We start from the raw sequence: 13,860 nt of genomic DNA on the forward strand, positions 1-13,860 counted from the left end.
CCTCACCCCCATAGTGGATCTGCTGCTTCCTATACCCTATTGCAGTCTGATGGCGCCCTCTCGAGGCCAGCCTGGAGAACTGTGTAACTCAATTTTGCAGCTACTCTTTCTTCCAGACCCTTTCAGAAAATATTCCCAGTACGAACCCTACTCCTATCCCATCGATCCCATTCCTACCCTGACCCCTAACACTATCCATACCTCTAAATCTAATCCTAACCCTACTAAAAACCTTACCCTACCCTATCACCCCAATGTTCATTCTCTCCCTCCCTTTAACCCTCTTCTCAGGTGGAGTGAGGTTTTCCGAGGAGAGTGCAGTATGGGCTTTGTGAGACTTTGAACATGTTTTGTAGGACAGCCCTTGTGGAGGTAGTGGGGTTTTGCAGGAGGTGCAGGCTCAGTTGAACCTGGCTGTTTGTAGGAGGGGCCAGCCCTTGTAGGAGGGATAATGCTTTGTGTGGAGAAAGGGCTTTTGCAGGAAGAGCAAGGCTTACTAGGGAGGTGGAGGGCTCCTAGGAGGAAGAGCAGGGCTGGTAAAGATCAAGGAGCTTTGAAGGTGGGTGGAGTCCTGTACAGAGGGCTGACTTTTAGGAGAGCAGGGTTTTATAAGGAACAGTGGGGTTTAGGTGGATGGAATGGGGCTTTGAAAGTAGGATACCGGGATTTGGAGGAGTTGCAGGGCCATGTTGTGGCTCAGTGGAACTCTGTGGGAGGAGAGGAGCTTTTGTACTGAAGGGCAGAAGGAAGCGGGGGAGGAGGTCTTCATAGGAGGGTACTGAAGGAGCAGGGGCTTTACAGAGATGAGGCAGGCTTTGAGCCAGGCTTTGGAGGAGGACTTTGTAAGGCAGCAGGATTTGTGAGGAGAATCACAAAGGAAGAGGGCTTTATGAAGAGGAACAGGGGCTTGCAGGGAGAGCAGGCATCTGTAGGATATGTAAGGGCACATTTGGAAAGTAGGGTCGGTGTTGCTGCCCATTTCTCCTAGTTGTCCTGACATCTTCAACTCCATGGCAGGGATTTGGGTGCTTGGTAGGGTTTTACATAGCTTCCAAAAAATTCTACCTGCAAATTCCCTAGCTATCTGCATTGTTGATTTTCAGGCTATGCCTGAGTGCAAAACCATCTTCCAAATCATTCTAGACCAGTGAGGTGATCAGGGTTGACAACATCATTTTTTTTAAAGTGCGACTCCTGTTTTCCTGCTTGGGACATGGCCTCACTGTGTCCTCCAGTCTTCTTCACAGTAGACCATGTCCTGTTCTAGCGGATGACACGAGGAGAAGAATGTGCGCTACATCTAGTAGCACTTTCATACAGGGTCCTTCGCACCCTCACTCTATGGCAAGCTTGGGGAGAATGCAGCTCCAAGATGGTAGGAAGGTGAATCTCGCTGGAACATGGCACAGTAGGGCTCACCTTCAGGATTCACAAATGTAGGTGCAGAATAGAAATAAGACGCATTACAACTTTCCAGACTTAGGCCTTACAGGTCCTGCTTTACCAAGTGGATGTGCGGTATGTGATAAAATAAAGCCAACTCGTCTAAATGGCTGAAGGAAATACCTTCCAATTCACCTGGGCCTTTCTCTGGTCTTTTACTTTGCAAAAATCCTTTGGGTTAGATTAATCTAATACTATCAGAAATTCTTCTACTGTGTGTGTGTGGGGGGGGGGGCATTTACCTAAAGTGTTCTTTGAGAAGCAGTCTGTAATCTTAAAACTGAATAGCTCAAGACTCCATATATCAAATATTCAATAAGACTTGCTAAGGGAATACTACTTCAGGGGCACATTGTAAATTTTCATAACAATGTCATGCTATTAGTATTAAATAAATGACAAACAACAAATTGTGCAATAATCAATTTTTTAATAACAAAGATACTATTTTTAACATGGTCAAATATACATGGCTAAGCCCAGATTTTAAAAAATGTATCTAGCCCAACAGTACAATCATACAGCTTTGTACAGAACATTCCGTAGATCAACAGAAAATACATCTGAGCACAAAAATAAAAAATATGTAAAGAGAATCTCTAAGCAGCATTTTATTTCTGCAAAACAGACATATATTTTGTACTGATTAAATATCTACAAGTGCTCTCCTTTACAAAAATACATATATTCTTAATAGACTAAGTCATTAACAATGACCTGGGAATTCTTTCACTTCAATTTGAATGATTTATAAGCTAAGTTTTACAACCACAAAAAGGTTTTTATTTGTATTAAGATGTTACCACTTTTGACAAAAAGCTTAAAATATTTTATATTTCAAAGTAAAACTAGCAACATAACTTTACAATAGATTCTATGATAGCTTTATTTATTATGAGGGCTACTCTATGTAAGAATGACCACTGGTGTGTCGTGTTGCCAGATGCAGGAAAGCAGCGAAACACTGGTTCTTTCTCCACAAGCTCTTTGTCCTGGACCACAGCTGCATTAAGGACACTTAGGCCCCCCACCCCTATTCTAAAAAGACACAGCAAAATTAAACTGCCCCCAAACAATATTAAGCTGATATCATCACATTTTAATGTGTAGAACTCCTGCTCCAGTAGACTGATGAAAAGTTAAGTACATAAATTAATCTGGTTATTATCTCTATGTTACTCTGGATTAGTTTCTCATTCTACAAAGCTCTATAAGATCAAAGAAAACTAGACCCAGTTTTTCCACATATATCTATTTCCACTTCATTTTAGATTTAAAGATAATTTCTCCAAGAGTATTTCTGAAAAATCAGTCTCTCAGTTTTAAATCATAGGAAAAGGGGGCAGAAAATCATAGAAAATGAGCATACAGGTACATCTGCATGAGTATTTAAAGTAATTAAATTATTTTAAAGTTATTTTTATAATTTTCTGAAGAGGAAGTGCTCAAGATTTTAATTCTATTTGAGCAAAACGTTTAGGATAGCAAGTAAACAATTTGTGAGGACTGTGTTACAGGAAGAGAGTCATTTCAGAATTACTAGAAATTAACTTGGCTTAAAAAAAACCAAAAATAAGAAAATTCTATACTAAGTATGTTTTAATGACCTTTCAAACTCACATTTTCCATGAAGATATACTGAACTAGGTATATCAAGTCCACCCAGAGATGCCTGCTTGTTTGTGCTTTGAAAAGGCTTCTGAGCTTTTAGTGTATTAAATATTTTTCAACTGTTTCATGAACCAGATCTAAGAGACATGCTGTCCTGCTTATTGCTTTCCAAACTTTGGTGATATGTATCTTAAAATAATGATAACCGTAGTTTAGCTATTTTGTGTTTCAAATCTAGACAAGTTTTGGCAAATTCACTCATTTTTGAAATTCCTACCACCAGCCAGCCACTTACTAGTAACAAAGTTTTTTAGAAGACTCCTTATGATAGGCCAGAGGAATGGGCCAAGGAGGTAGGTAGCCAGTGACAGAGAGCTTGCTTGACCTGTGTATGCAATACAGTGTGCAGCCATTTCTCTCCTGTGTGAGGAGGCTCACCCAGTGAACTGTCAGGCAGACTTTGTGAGGAAGGTTTATTCTTAGGGGTGGTTAAACCCCACAGCATGGACTCCCACAGAAGACTGGTGTAACAGGATGTCTCTCCTGATCTTATTCTGTGATCCATTCTGTCAAATGTTTTTGGCTATATGGCTAAATTCTAATAACAATAAAGACACTAAAAAGAAACAAGTCAGAGTTGTTTCTTAAGAAAAAAAAAACCTTATGAAAATTTTGCTTTGGAATATAGAAAAAGCACTTCTGTAAATCCTTCAAAATGTACTATGTTCTACATAAGGAAGAAGCGTGTCAGCACTTCTTATAAAAAAACACTTCTTATAAATTAAAATCTCGATTTTGTTTAAAAAGATGCATTTCTCCAATTTTTCATTTACTTATTTCATTTATTTGTTGCGTCTCTTTCTCAAATTTGAGGATTTCCTAAGACTTATCAGATGGTGGGAAACTGAACATCTTTGAGAGGAAGTGTGTTCTGGGTACTGCAAGGAAAACTTCACCAAGAAGATTCACTTCAAAGTCTTTCTTTGGTGATATTTTAACAAGTAATTAAGATTATTGCCTAACTATACTAACATTAAGTTGTCATCTAAAAATTCACAACCACTAAACTGTTAAAACTGTCTATCTGACATGGTTATTAGTTTACAACAAAATGTCTTTGGTGATTATCTATATTCTTATGAAAATCTTTTAAAAAGAGATCACTCTAACTTGCAAGTGCTTATTTAGATATGAAACCATTCATAAGAGATAGCTAGAGATAACTCAAAATTTGTGTAGTAAGTCTAAAACAGAAATGCACTTTGCAATGAGGCACTTCTTTTATATGTCCAATAAAGCTAAACACTTTCACAATATTATACAACATACATTTTTCTCAAAGAACCAGTTTAAATTTAGGTAACAATTGAATGTATAATATAGTTGAGCAAACTCATTACACTGATAAAATGTGGCACATTCCTGTGGGAAAGATGTTTAATGAATAAAGAAATAATATTTAAAAATAGTTCAGAGACGATACCCAAGTTACCAAATCCATTACTGAACATTATCCCATTCAGTAAATCCTTAATCTCCTCCTACCATGTAAGAAGTGTCTTTTTAAATTAGAGAAAGGGCCTTGTTATGATTTCCCTATTAATTAGTGTGAATACTTCCGTTTAAGGTGACATGTAAAAAACATAGGCATTCTTATATCCAAGATTTCTTCATCTTTATATCTGATTTTTAAAATAGATAAAGCAGATAAAATCTTTTATGGAAGTAAAGGTCTTTCTGTTTATTTCTTAAGAAACAACAGATAAAAAATAGCTTAATTTTAGGCTTATTTCTGATTTTACAGATTTAGATAATTACAGGTTACCTATATAAAGAAGGTGTTTTTTTTTTAGCATTCTATATTTAAAACGCTTGTCTGTACATTTTTCTATACTATACTTATAAATTCTATAACCTGATATAAGGGATAACCGAGTGGGGATTTTAGTGTATGAATGCAGACAGAAAGCAGTCCCACTCTGAGAAACTCACAGTTGACATAAGAGGTCAGGCTCAGAGAGTCTACACTTCTGGTAGCAAAACCACATTGTTCAGAACAATCATGAATTGTGTACCTTTTCCAAAATGATGTCTGATACCTTTGTCACCTTTTAATATATTTTGGCACGTATCCCATTGCACTTCAATAAAATGTTGCTAAAATTAAAAATAAAAGAAATTTATATAAAACTCTTCTTAATTCCAGAAATGTTTCCTATTTATTCCCTTGGAAAATAGTGAAGTTACATATGACTGGGCAAACAGGCTAAATTTCAAGTGATTTTATATGCAAAACTCATTTATGTCCACCAACTTTGGCAAGGTATTGGCAAGGGAGCCAGGTATCCAAAATGTACTCTTAGTTCGTTTTGAGTTCAGTCAATTAAAATTAAGTTCCATATGTAATATATAATTTTATATGATAGCAACAAAATGACAATAACTTAGATTCTTAGGAATATCTAGGAACTAGGTTTCACAGCAAAATAATTTTTAAAGTAAAGAATTCCATTTTAAAGAGTTAATAAAATTTGCCTTTGAAATTTTGTTTGTGAGCCCTTTTAAGAACACACAATTTAGCAAAGTGAGGTTCAGAAAGTACTGCCATAGCCTTCACAGAAGTCAGAAAACTTTTAATTTTTTCTGAATTGAAAAAAGGAAAAGATATTCCTAAGCTTTCATTCAGCCTTTTACATTACAAAATATATATCAAGATCGAGCTATATATGTATGTTTTATTTCTATGAAGCATCATGAGATTCTGAAGGCATTAATTTGTGATGCATTTTACTAGAGAATGTAGCACATCCCATGTACATAGTGTCATTGTGCTCATATCAGATTTCTAAAGCAAATGATGTTTCCTCATTTCCAAAATTCTTTTCTAAGTTTCAGAGGTTAACTTGTTTCAACTTTGAAAACAACTACACATCTTAAGAGGTTTAAAATGGAGTTTTTCATGTCATTGAAAATAACAAGGCTTTGGCTTGCAGACTAATTTCAAAATGAATGGAAGACTTAACTAAATCAAGGACATTATCACAGTTCTGACATTTAATGAAGCCATATGTAAAACAACAATCCCACTTTCCCCTGATTACTACAGTATTTAAAATAAAGTACCACCAAACCATTCATTTTGGTTAGCATATTCATCTACTATGCTGCATTTATTTTATGTGTATGGTTTGGAAATGTGATAGATAACAAGTTTAATCTACAACTGCTTTGAGACTTTTGAAATCCACAAAATAGCTAACGTTATCTGCTCTAAAAGTCCTAATATTTGAAAACCCTCAGACATCATTGGCTGCATGCCATCAGAACACACACCTAAGGCCAACTGAAAAACAGGGTATTCGTTAAATGACAGCAACAGTGTAACGACACACCCATAAAACAGGCTGTACAGTGAGGTGCATCCAGCAGCACCCACGTGTCATAAGGCATTATGAAAGTTTAACCTTACCTACAATGTAATCAGCTGCCAACATTTCAAATGGTTGTGAATCTAACTTCAAGTGCCCAAGAAGTCACATCCCATTTTCTACTTGGAGGGCTAATGGGCCTTCCTTGTGCAATTAGTAGACTACACACAGAGAAGCTTAGAATGTGTACAATAATAATGTGATCTAAGGAATAATTGGGATTCTTCACAAAAGGACTTGTACACTCAAGAATTAACTACTTTTTTACATGAAAAGCTTACCAAGAATAGGGCAGTGGCTCAGAAACCACTTTTCTTAACATATTTCCATACAAAATAATTTCCAGATATAATTAGTATAGGTTCCTGTACAGTACTCTATTTAAGCAAGAATTAATAAAATAGTTAAGTATGTGAAAACTGCAACACCACAAAGATGGAGCCATTTTACTAGTGTAATTAAACATTAGAACAATCTTGGAATGGGCAAAGCAAAATATTCAGAAGGCTGAATCATGGCTGCACATCTGTCAGATTTCAGCCATGACTGGCACACTGTGAGACAACACAAATACCTTACACAGATGGTTCAGTAGCAGAATGGCACTTGGTTTGCATTTAAGAGAAACATGAATGCAACCAACAACTTACAGAGACAGACAATGGCCTATTTGCATGCCGAAAATCTGATTGCGTCCCTCCAGCCCACACACCGTTTTTCACTGTGCAATCTGTCGACGAGTAAACAAAGAGTGCAGGATTCCTTTCGATGAGATCTAGGCTCCTCGGTCTAACCAAAATCAATTCTTGGCCGATACTGCAATACCATAGGGTATGACTATAAAATAAAAACAGACAGTGAATAAGACTGTGTTCACATAAAAACAATATAATTTACATAACAAAAGATATTAAGAACTTGAGATTCCAATTTATAGTATTTCCAGGTACTCTTAGTAATTTTGATAGTTAAGATTCAGGGTGTCCCTTAAAATGTAAGGTATCGCTTTTAACGTTTTTTTCTTCGGACAGCCATTATTTTTCTTGAATCAGTCAAATCTTCACTAATTTGCAATAGAGGTCAAGTTCAAAGGCCTGCAGGCTCCATACACTGAGTGCAAGGTATTCCTTAGAGAGAGGCGGGGCCTCGGAAGGATCACAAGCTATAGGCACTCCTTTCAGGATGAATAAGGGGGCAGGTGGGATTCTCTGGAGCTGGTGAAAAATCCTGACATATTCACATGAGATCCATTTTCAAATCTGTGAAACTGGAGTCTGCACAAGCCACGGTACTTACAATTCTTTTTAAGCATTTAAAATTTATTTCAATGGTCTTTTAAAGAATTAAAATACAAGTAACTGTTACATGAAATGGTTAGATCCCTGCCTCCTTTCAATAGGCAGCTGATACCACTGAGTGTTAAGATTTATTACAGAATATAATGAAAAGTTTCATATTATCCTTGATTTCTGAGGAAAATGTGTCATACATGTGGATACTATAAAGAACTCAAGAAGAAAGAGCTTTCTGCAGGTCTATGTCATGTCACCTCTGCATCTGTTCTGACCTCTGCTTTCTCTATCCTGTACAAACAAAATATCAGTCAGAGAGGGTCTGAAGAGCAACAATTTTCCTTTGCTCAAAGCTGCAGGCTCCTCCTTTAAAAATCAATTTTGAGAAGCTCTTCCCTTGATGTCACTGAATTGCATAAAAGATTCTGTGGGTTCAAGATTTGGCTTTGCTCACTACATATAATGATCCATAAGAGAGCAATGCATTATTTCCAGAGGGATAATAAATGCAAATACTGTTTTATAAGAGGGGCTGAAGACCATACCAAGCTTGACCATGACGGAATTCACAAAGCTGCTAGAGTCTTAGAGAAGCATCATGACCATCCCCTCCTTCCCTGGTTTTGAACTCAGGCTTCATGCTTGCTTTTGGCTGGTGTGCTGCTATGTGAGCCAGGTCTCTAGCTCAGCTTTTTTCTTGGTTATTTTGGACATAAAGTATCAACAGACTTTTCTGTTTGGGTTAGCTTCCAACTGTGATCCTCCTGACCTCCTGAGGAGCTAGGATTACAGGTGTGAACCACTGGCACAAGCCCAAGATCATCTTTGTGCTCACACTTGGAGCTCTCATGAGCCTGCATATGTCAAGTTGGTAGAGGACTTTTGCTGAGTTCTGAATTACCTAATAAAGTTTGATGACAAGAAGAAATTAGGGGCATGGGTAGATCTTTGCCAAACTGATGGAGAAAAGACTATGAAGTGTTGCAGTTGTGTAGCATTTAAGGCTTATAGCAAAATCATTCAGGCCAAGCATGTCATCAAAAAGTAGACCAAATACATGCAGTGAACATACAAGAATTTACCTAGGTTTGGGAATATGGCCTAGTGGCTAGAGTGCTTGCCTCGGATACATGAAGCCCTGGGTTCGATTCCTCAGCACCACATATATAGAAAACGGCTAGAAGTGGCACTGTTGCTCAAGTGGCAGAGTGCTAGCCTTGAGCAAAAAGAAGCCAGGGACAGTGCTCAGGCCCTGAGTTCAAGCCCCAGGACTGGCCAAAAAAAAAAAAAAAAAAAGAATTTACCTAATCAAAAATGGGCTCAGATGGCACCAGTGGTCCAAGCCCGTAATCCTAACTACTCAGGAGGCTGAGATCTGAGGACTGTAGTTCAAAGCCAGCCTAGGCAGGAAATCTGCAGAGACTCATCTCCAACTAATTACCAAAAAGCCAGAAGTGAAGCTATAGCTCAAATGGTACAGCACTAGCCTTGAATACAAAAGCTCAGGGGCAGCACCCAGGCCCTGAGTTCAAACCCCAGGACCAGCAAAACAAACTAAGCAAACACAAATGGGCTTAGATGGCCACTAATATATTTCTATCTTAGTGTAGGTGAATACAAAAATTTAGTGGAGCAAATTTCCAATTCTTTCATATAGTTAGAAAGGGCAGATTGAGACTCTAAAATCTTGAATTTACATTCTGAGCATTCAGCTCAGGACAGGACTGGAGGGTAGGAATAATCCCATCCCATGTCGAGCTCTGCCAACTAAAGGAAGGTGCCACTACCAGCTTTCTAAGGGCTACCTACATAGGAAAAAAAAAGCTTTTCCATTATCTTAAATTATTCTGGTTTTAACTTTATTGAATTTCATTCTGCTCCTGCAGAATCAGATTATCTGGAAGAGAAGTATATACAAAAAAATCTGCATTTTACAATACTCTCTGGGTTTTTCTGAAGCTCAGTGATCTGAGACCACAAACACAGCTATAACTTCACCAATTACCATTCCAGCTCTCTCCAATCCACAGCTGGCCTGACAATAATCTTTCAAGCTCTGCTTTCTGTTCCTGATTGTTAAAGTGGAACACTTTCTGCAACTAAGAAACTTGTGTTAGAAAATATGAATCATAGATGTAGAAGTATCTACCTCCCATTACACATGAAAGAAGAGGGAAGTCAAGTGACTTAGCTGTCATTGGCTGGAACTTTCTTTTTTTTTTTTTTTGGCCAGTCCTGGGCCTTGGACTCAGGGCCTGAGCACTGTCCCTGGCTTCTTTTTGCTCAAGGCTAGCACTCTGCCACTTGAACCACAGCGCCACTTCTGGCCGTTTTTCTGTATATGTGGTGCTGGGGAATCGAACCCAGGGCCTCATGTATACAAGGCAAGCACTCTTGCCACTAGGCCATATCCCCGGCCCTATTTTTTACTAAGATAATTTGATTTTTTTCCCTCTCCAAGAAATGATCTATGTTTGTTCTATGGGTTTAGTTTTATGTTTAATTTTACTGAAATGTGACAGAACACTGAAAACTCTTAGGGTATACTTCAAGTTTTATTTGTTTTTTGGTTACTTTCTGAAGTAAATGAACAGCATTTACTATAATGGAATATGCTTATTATTATCTCTGTGTTAAGTGATTGTACTGAAGGGACCTACATTTCACAGAGTTTCTTAGCCCTCACAAATCTCATTGTTAAAAAAGTATGGATATTTTCAAAATACATAATTCAAATATGACAATTTTAGGAAATATTAAAAATATCTTTAGTGATATGCTTTTAGTTTGTTTTTCAGAGTCTCACACTAACTTTGTCGAGGCATTCCCCTCACCATGATACTCCTATATCCACCCGCAAAACAGCTGAACCACAGGCATGGACCAGCACAGCCAGATCCTTCTAGCCCTTTGATTTACCCAATTAAAAAAAACAAACTGGAATCATGCTAACAAAGATAGTGCTTACTAAATAATTTGCCCACTTGAAATTCCATAGATGTATTTATAGACTAATACATTGCTGAATGGCCATTTTAATTTTTTTGTGGGTAAATTATTTATAAAAGTTAATAATACCAATTTTTAAACAATAGAATGAATAGGTTATATACATATATTATGGTTTTAAAGTTCACATACATGTTTTTAATGGCTGCATATTATGTTGTTAAATGAACCATAACCATATCTCTTTTTACAGTCCATTTGAATCTATTCTACTTTTTATAAATTGATGTTGATCCAATGATCAAGAGGAACTGCTAGTTCAAACAGCAGACACATTTATAAAGGCTTTTAAATAAACACTGCTACACTGGTCTTCAAGAAATTTGTTCTTTTTTGTATGAATGTTTGTTACTTTAGTGCCTTGTCAATAATGGCTACTATTATCACATTCCTTCGTCATATGGCAACTTAATAAAGTAGTATTTTACTTTTTCCATTTTTGGTTTCTAAAGACATTAATCATTTATATATGCTTATTAGCAAATTGCATTCCCTTTTAATGGGGGGTGGTAACTTGCCTGGTCACATGTTCATTTTTCTCTGCCAAGTTAGCTTTGTCTTATAGAGTTATAGGAATTCCTCATGTATTAACAACATCAATGTAACATACACTGCAAATATCTACTTAAAGAGATTTTTACTTGGTACCTATCAATATGAACCATTAATTCAGTCTTTTCTTTTGCTTTACGTTAAATGAAATGTGAAAGACCACGTCCACTACAAAATCAGTCCCTGAAGTGTATTTTCTTCTCACTCTTTTATGACTTCATTTTTAATATATACTACTTTAAATGAACAGAAACCTGTACTGATGCATAATGTGAGTCATTGGTTGATTCTCTCGCCACAGTTTTAGTATAATTCATGAAAACAAGCTCAGAATCGGCCTTTTTAATGCTGTCTTCCACCTCTGGCCTCCTTGCCCTTCTCTAACAATCAGATGAAGCCACTGCTGGGGGTCTCTGCAGAGTGGTTTCCTTTAGTGCCCCATACAACCTATTCACACGGCTACATCTCTCACTTCCTTCTGACCAAAACCACCACATCCCAGAGGGAAGGCTTCCTTTGGCTACCTTACAAAATATTTATGTACTTTAAATTTTCTTCCAAAATTTATTTGTCTGACTTTAGTCTGCTAGTCAGAGTGTAAGTTCCACAAGATAAAAGACTTATACTTCTATATCTCTGGACTAGAAAGATGGACCAGTGCTTGTTAAGTGAATTTTTTCTCCATTAATATGAAATATTATCTTTATAGACTCATACATACACTAGAGATATTCCTACTAGAGGTATTACTGAACTATTCTTTATCCACATATGTCTACACCTAAGCTAGTTCCTGATTTCTAACCACAATAACATATCTTAGTATGTGGTGATGCATGTGTCCACTTATCAGTCCCTTTAAAAATGTCTTTACTGATGATCTTTAGAATGATTTTTTTCAAGTCTAACAAGAATTTTGTAAATTTGTTTGGATTTACATTTAACTTCATAATTTAATCAGGAGAAGTAACATTGCTATACATTCCAATATACTATTTAACTTTCTTATGTGTGAAAAAGAATTTTGCATACACATATGTAGGTCTTTGTTCTTAGGAAATACATGCTAAAATAACTACTGGTCAGTTTTCCTGATATGTGATTTATTTTTAAACAGTTCCATACGCAAAAAAATCCCCAATCCAGATGCAAATAAAGAATATGCTAAAAGAAGAAGATGGTAAGAGGAAGTGAGGGGAAAAGGAGGCAGAAATGTATTGAAATGCTAAACCAGGTAAAAATTATTTCAAGTAATTATTTCAACTTTTTTGTTCCAAAAAACTTCAAAATAACAAGCTAGTAGAAAACAATCAGTACTTAACACTGAGTTTTATCAAGTGCCTTTCAATATCTAGTGGTGGTTTTTATTGTGTGTAGTAAACAAAACATGGGGCTATCTCTGTCTGTCTGTCTGTCTACCTAACCACCAGCCTACCTACCTCTGCACAACTTAAGCCATTCCTGCATTTCTGATAAAAATTCTACTAGGTATTGGTTTGTTATTACTACAATTATTATTACTTGTTGTATGAGAACAGGATTTTCTATCTGATGTTTGCTTTGGCTTAGTGGTTGCTGCTGTCTATCTGAGCCACACCTCCAACCCTTGTTACTCTTTTAGTATGTGAGCACATTATTAATCCTTTTGCATTTACATCCAGAGTAAAATTTAGTACTAGTTTTCTTGAGAATCTCTTAGTTTTTGCTATCATATTTAAACTATCTTTGTGAAATGATTTTGGAAGAATTTTGAATGCTGTCAATTTTCTTACAAGACTATGATCCATAAACATTGTTGTAAATAAGAAAGAAATTAGGGGGCTGGGAATGTGGTTTAGTGGTAGAGTGTTTGCCTAGCATGCACGAAGCCCTGGGTTCGATTCCTCAGTATCACATAAACAGAAAAAGCTGGAAGTGGTGCTGTGGTTCAAGTGGTAGAGTGCTAGCCTTGAGCACAGAGAAGCTCAGGGATAGAGCCTAAGCCCTGAGTTCAAGCCCCAGGAACAGCAAAAAAAAAAAGGGGTGGGGGAATTAGGGTAAGTCTGAAATTTTGTCTTGATTTTTTAACACGTAGGAACAAGAGTTTAAGAACATTTTTATTCCACTACCCACATATGCATAGGTTTTATCCGTATGATTCACCATCCACAAAGTATGAAGCTTACAGCTGAAGTATATATACACTTCAAGTTTTATGAATTTCACTAGCTCTACTAAATTACTGCTTACCCTTTTCCCTAATCTGTGTAATGCAAGAAGAATGCTATTCTTTTTTAAATGATTTTCTCTTGGCCTTTGCAGTTCTTGTATCAGTTTACTCCATTTCAAAGAAACTAAGACTTAAAGAATATGTACCAAAAGGGTCTAATTTTAATGAGACATTTTCATATGCCCAAAATACTGAAAGAAATTTTAGATAAACTGGTAACTTTTTTTGATTAATTGAAGTGTTCCATTAATTCTAAAATAGCTTAATTTTTTTTCCCAAATTCCAAACCACAACACTGAAGTCTACTAGTTAAACT

General features: G+C 36.6%; 1 protein-coding gene across 4 annotated transcripts in view; it reads right to left on the minus strand.

Annotated features, from left to right (window-relative positions):
* Positions 1 to 1,862: 1,862 nt before the first annotated feature.
* Positions 1,863 to 13,860, minus strand: part of Pcgf5 (polycomb group ring finger 5) — a 94,476-nt gene continuing 82,478 nt past the window's right edge. For all 4 annotated transcript variants that reach the window (XM_048338723.1, XM_048338722.1, XM_048338719.1 and 1 more), the window contains one exon: positions 1,863 to 7,319. In XM_048338723.1, coding sequence (XP_048194680.1) covers positions 7,272 to 7,319 — 48 coding nt within the window. In that variant the 3' untranslated portion in view covers positions 1,863 to 7,271. The remainder of the gene's footprint in view (positions 7,320 to 13,860) is intronic.

This window comes from Perognathus longimembris, chromosome 2, assembly GCF_023159225.1.
Source record: "Perognathus longimembris pacificus isolate PPM17 chromosome 2, ASM2315922v1, whole genome shotgun sequence".
Classification (NCBI taxonomy): domain Eukaryota; kingdom Metazoa; phylum Chordata; class Mammalia; order Rodentia; family Heteromyidae; genus Perognathus; species Perognathus longimembris.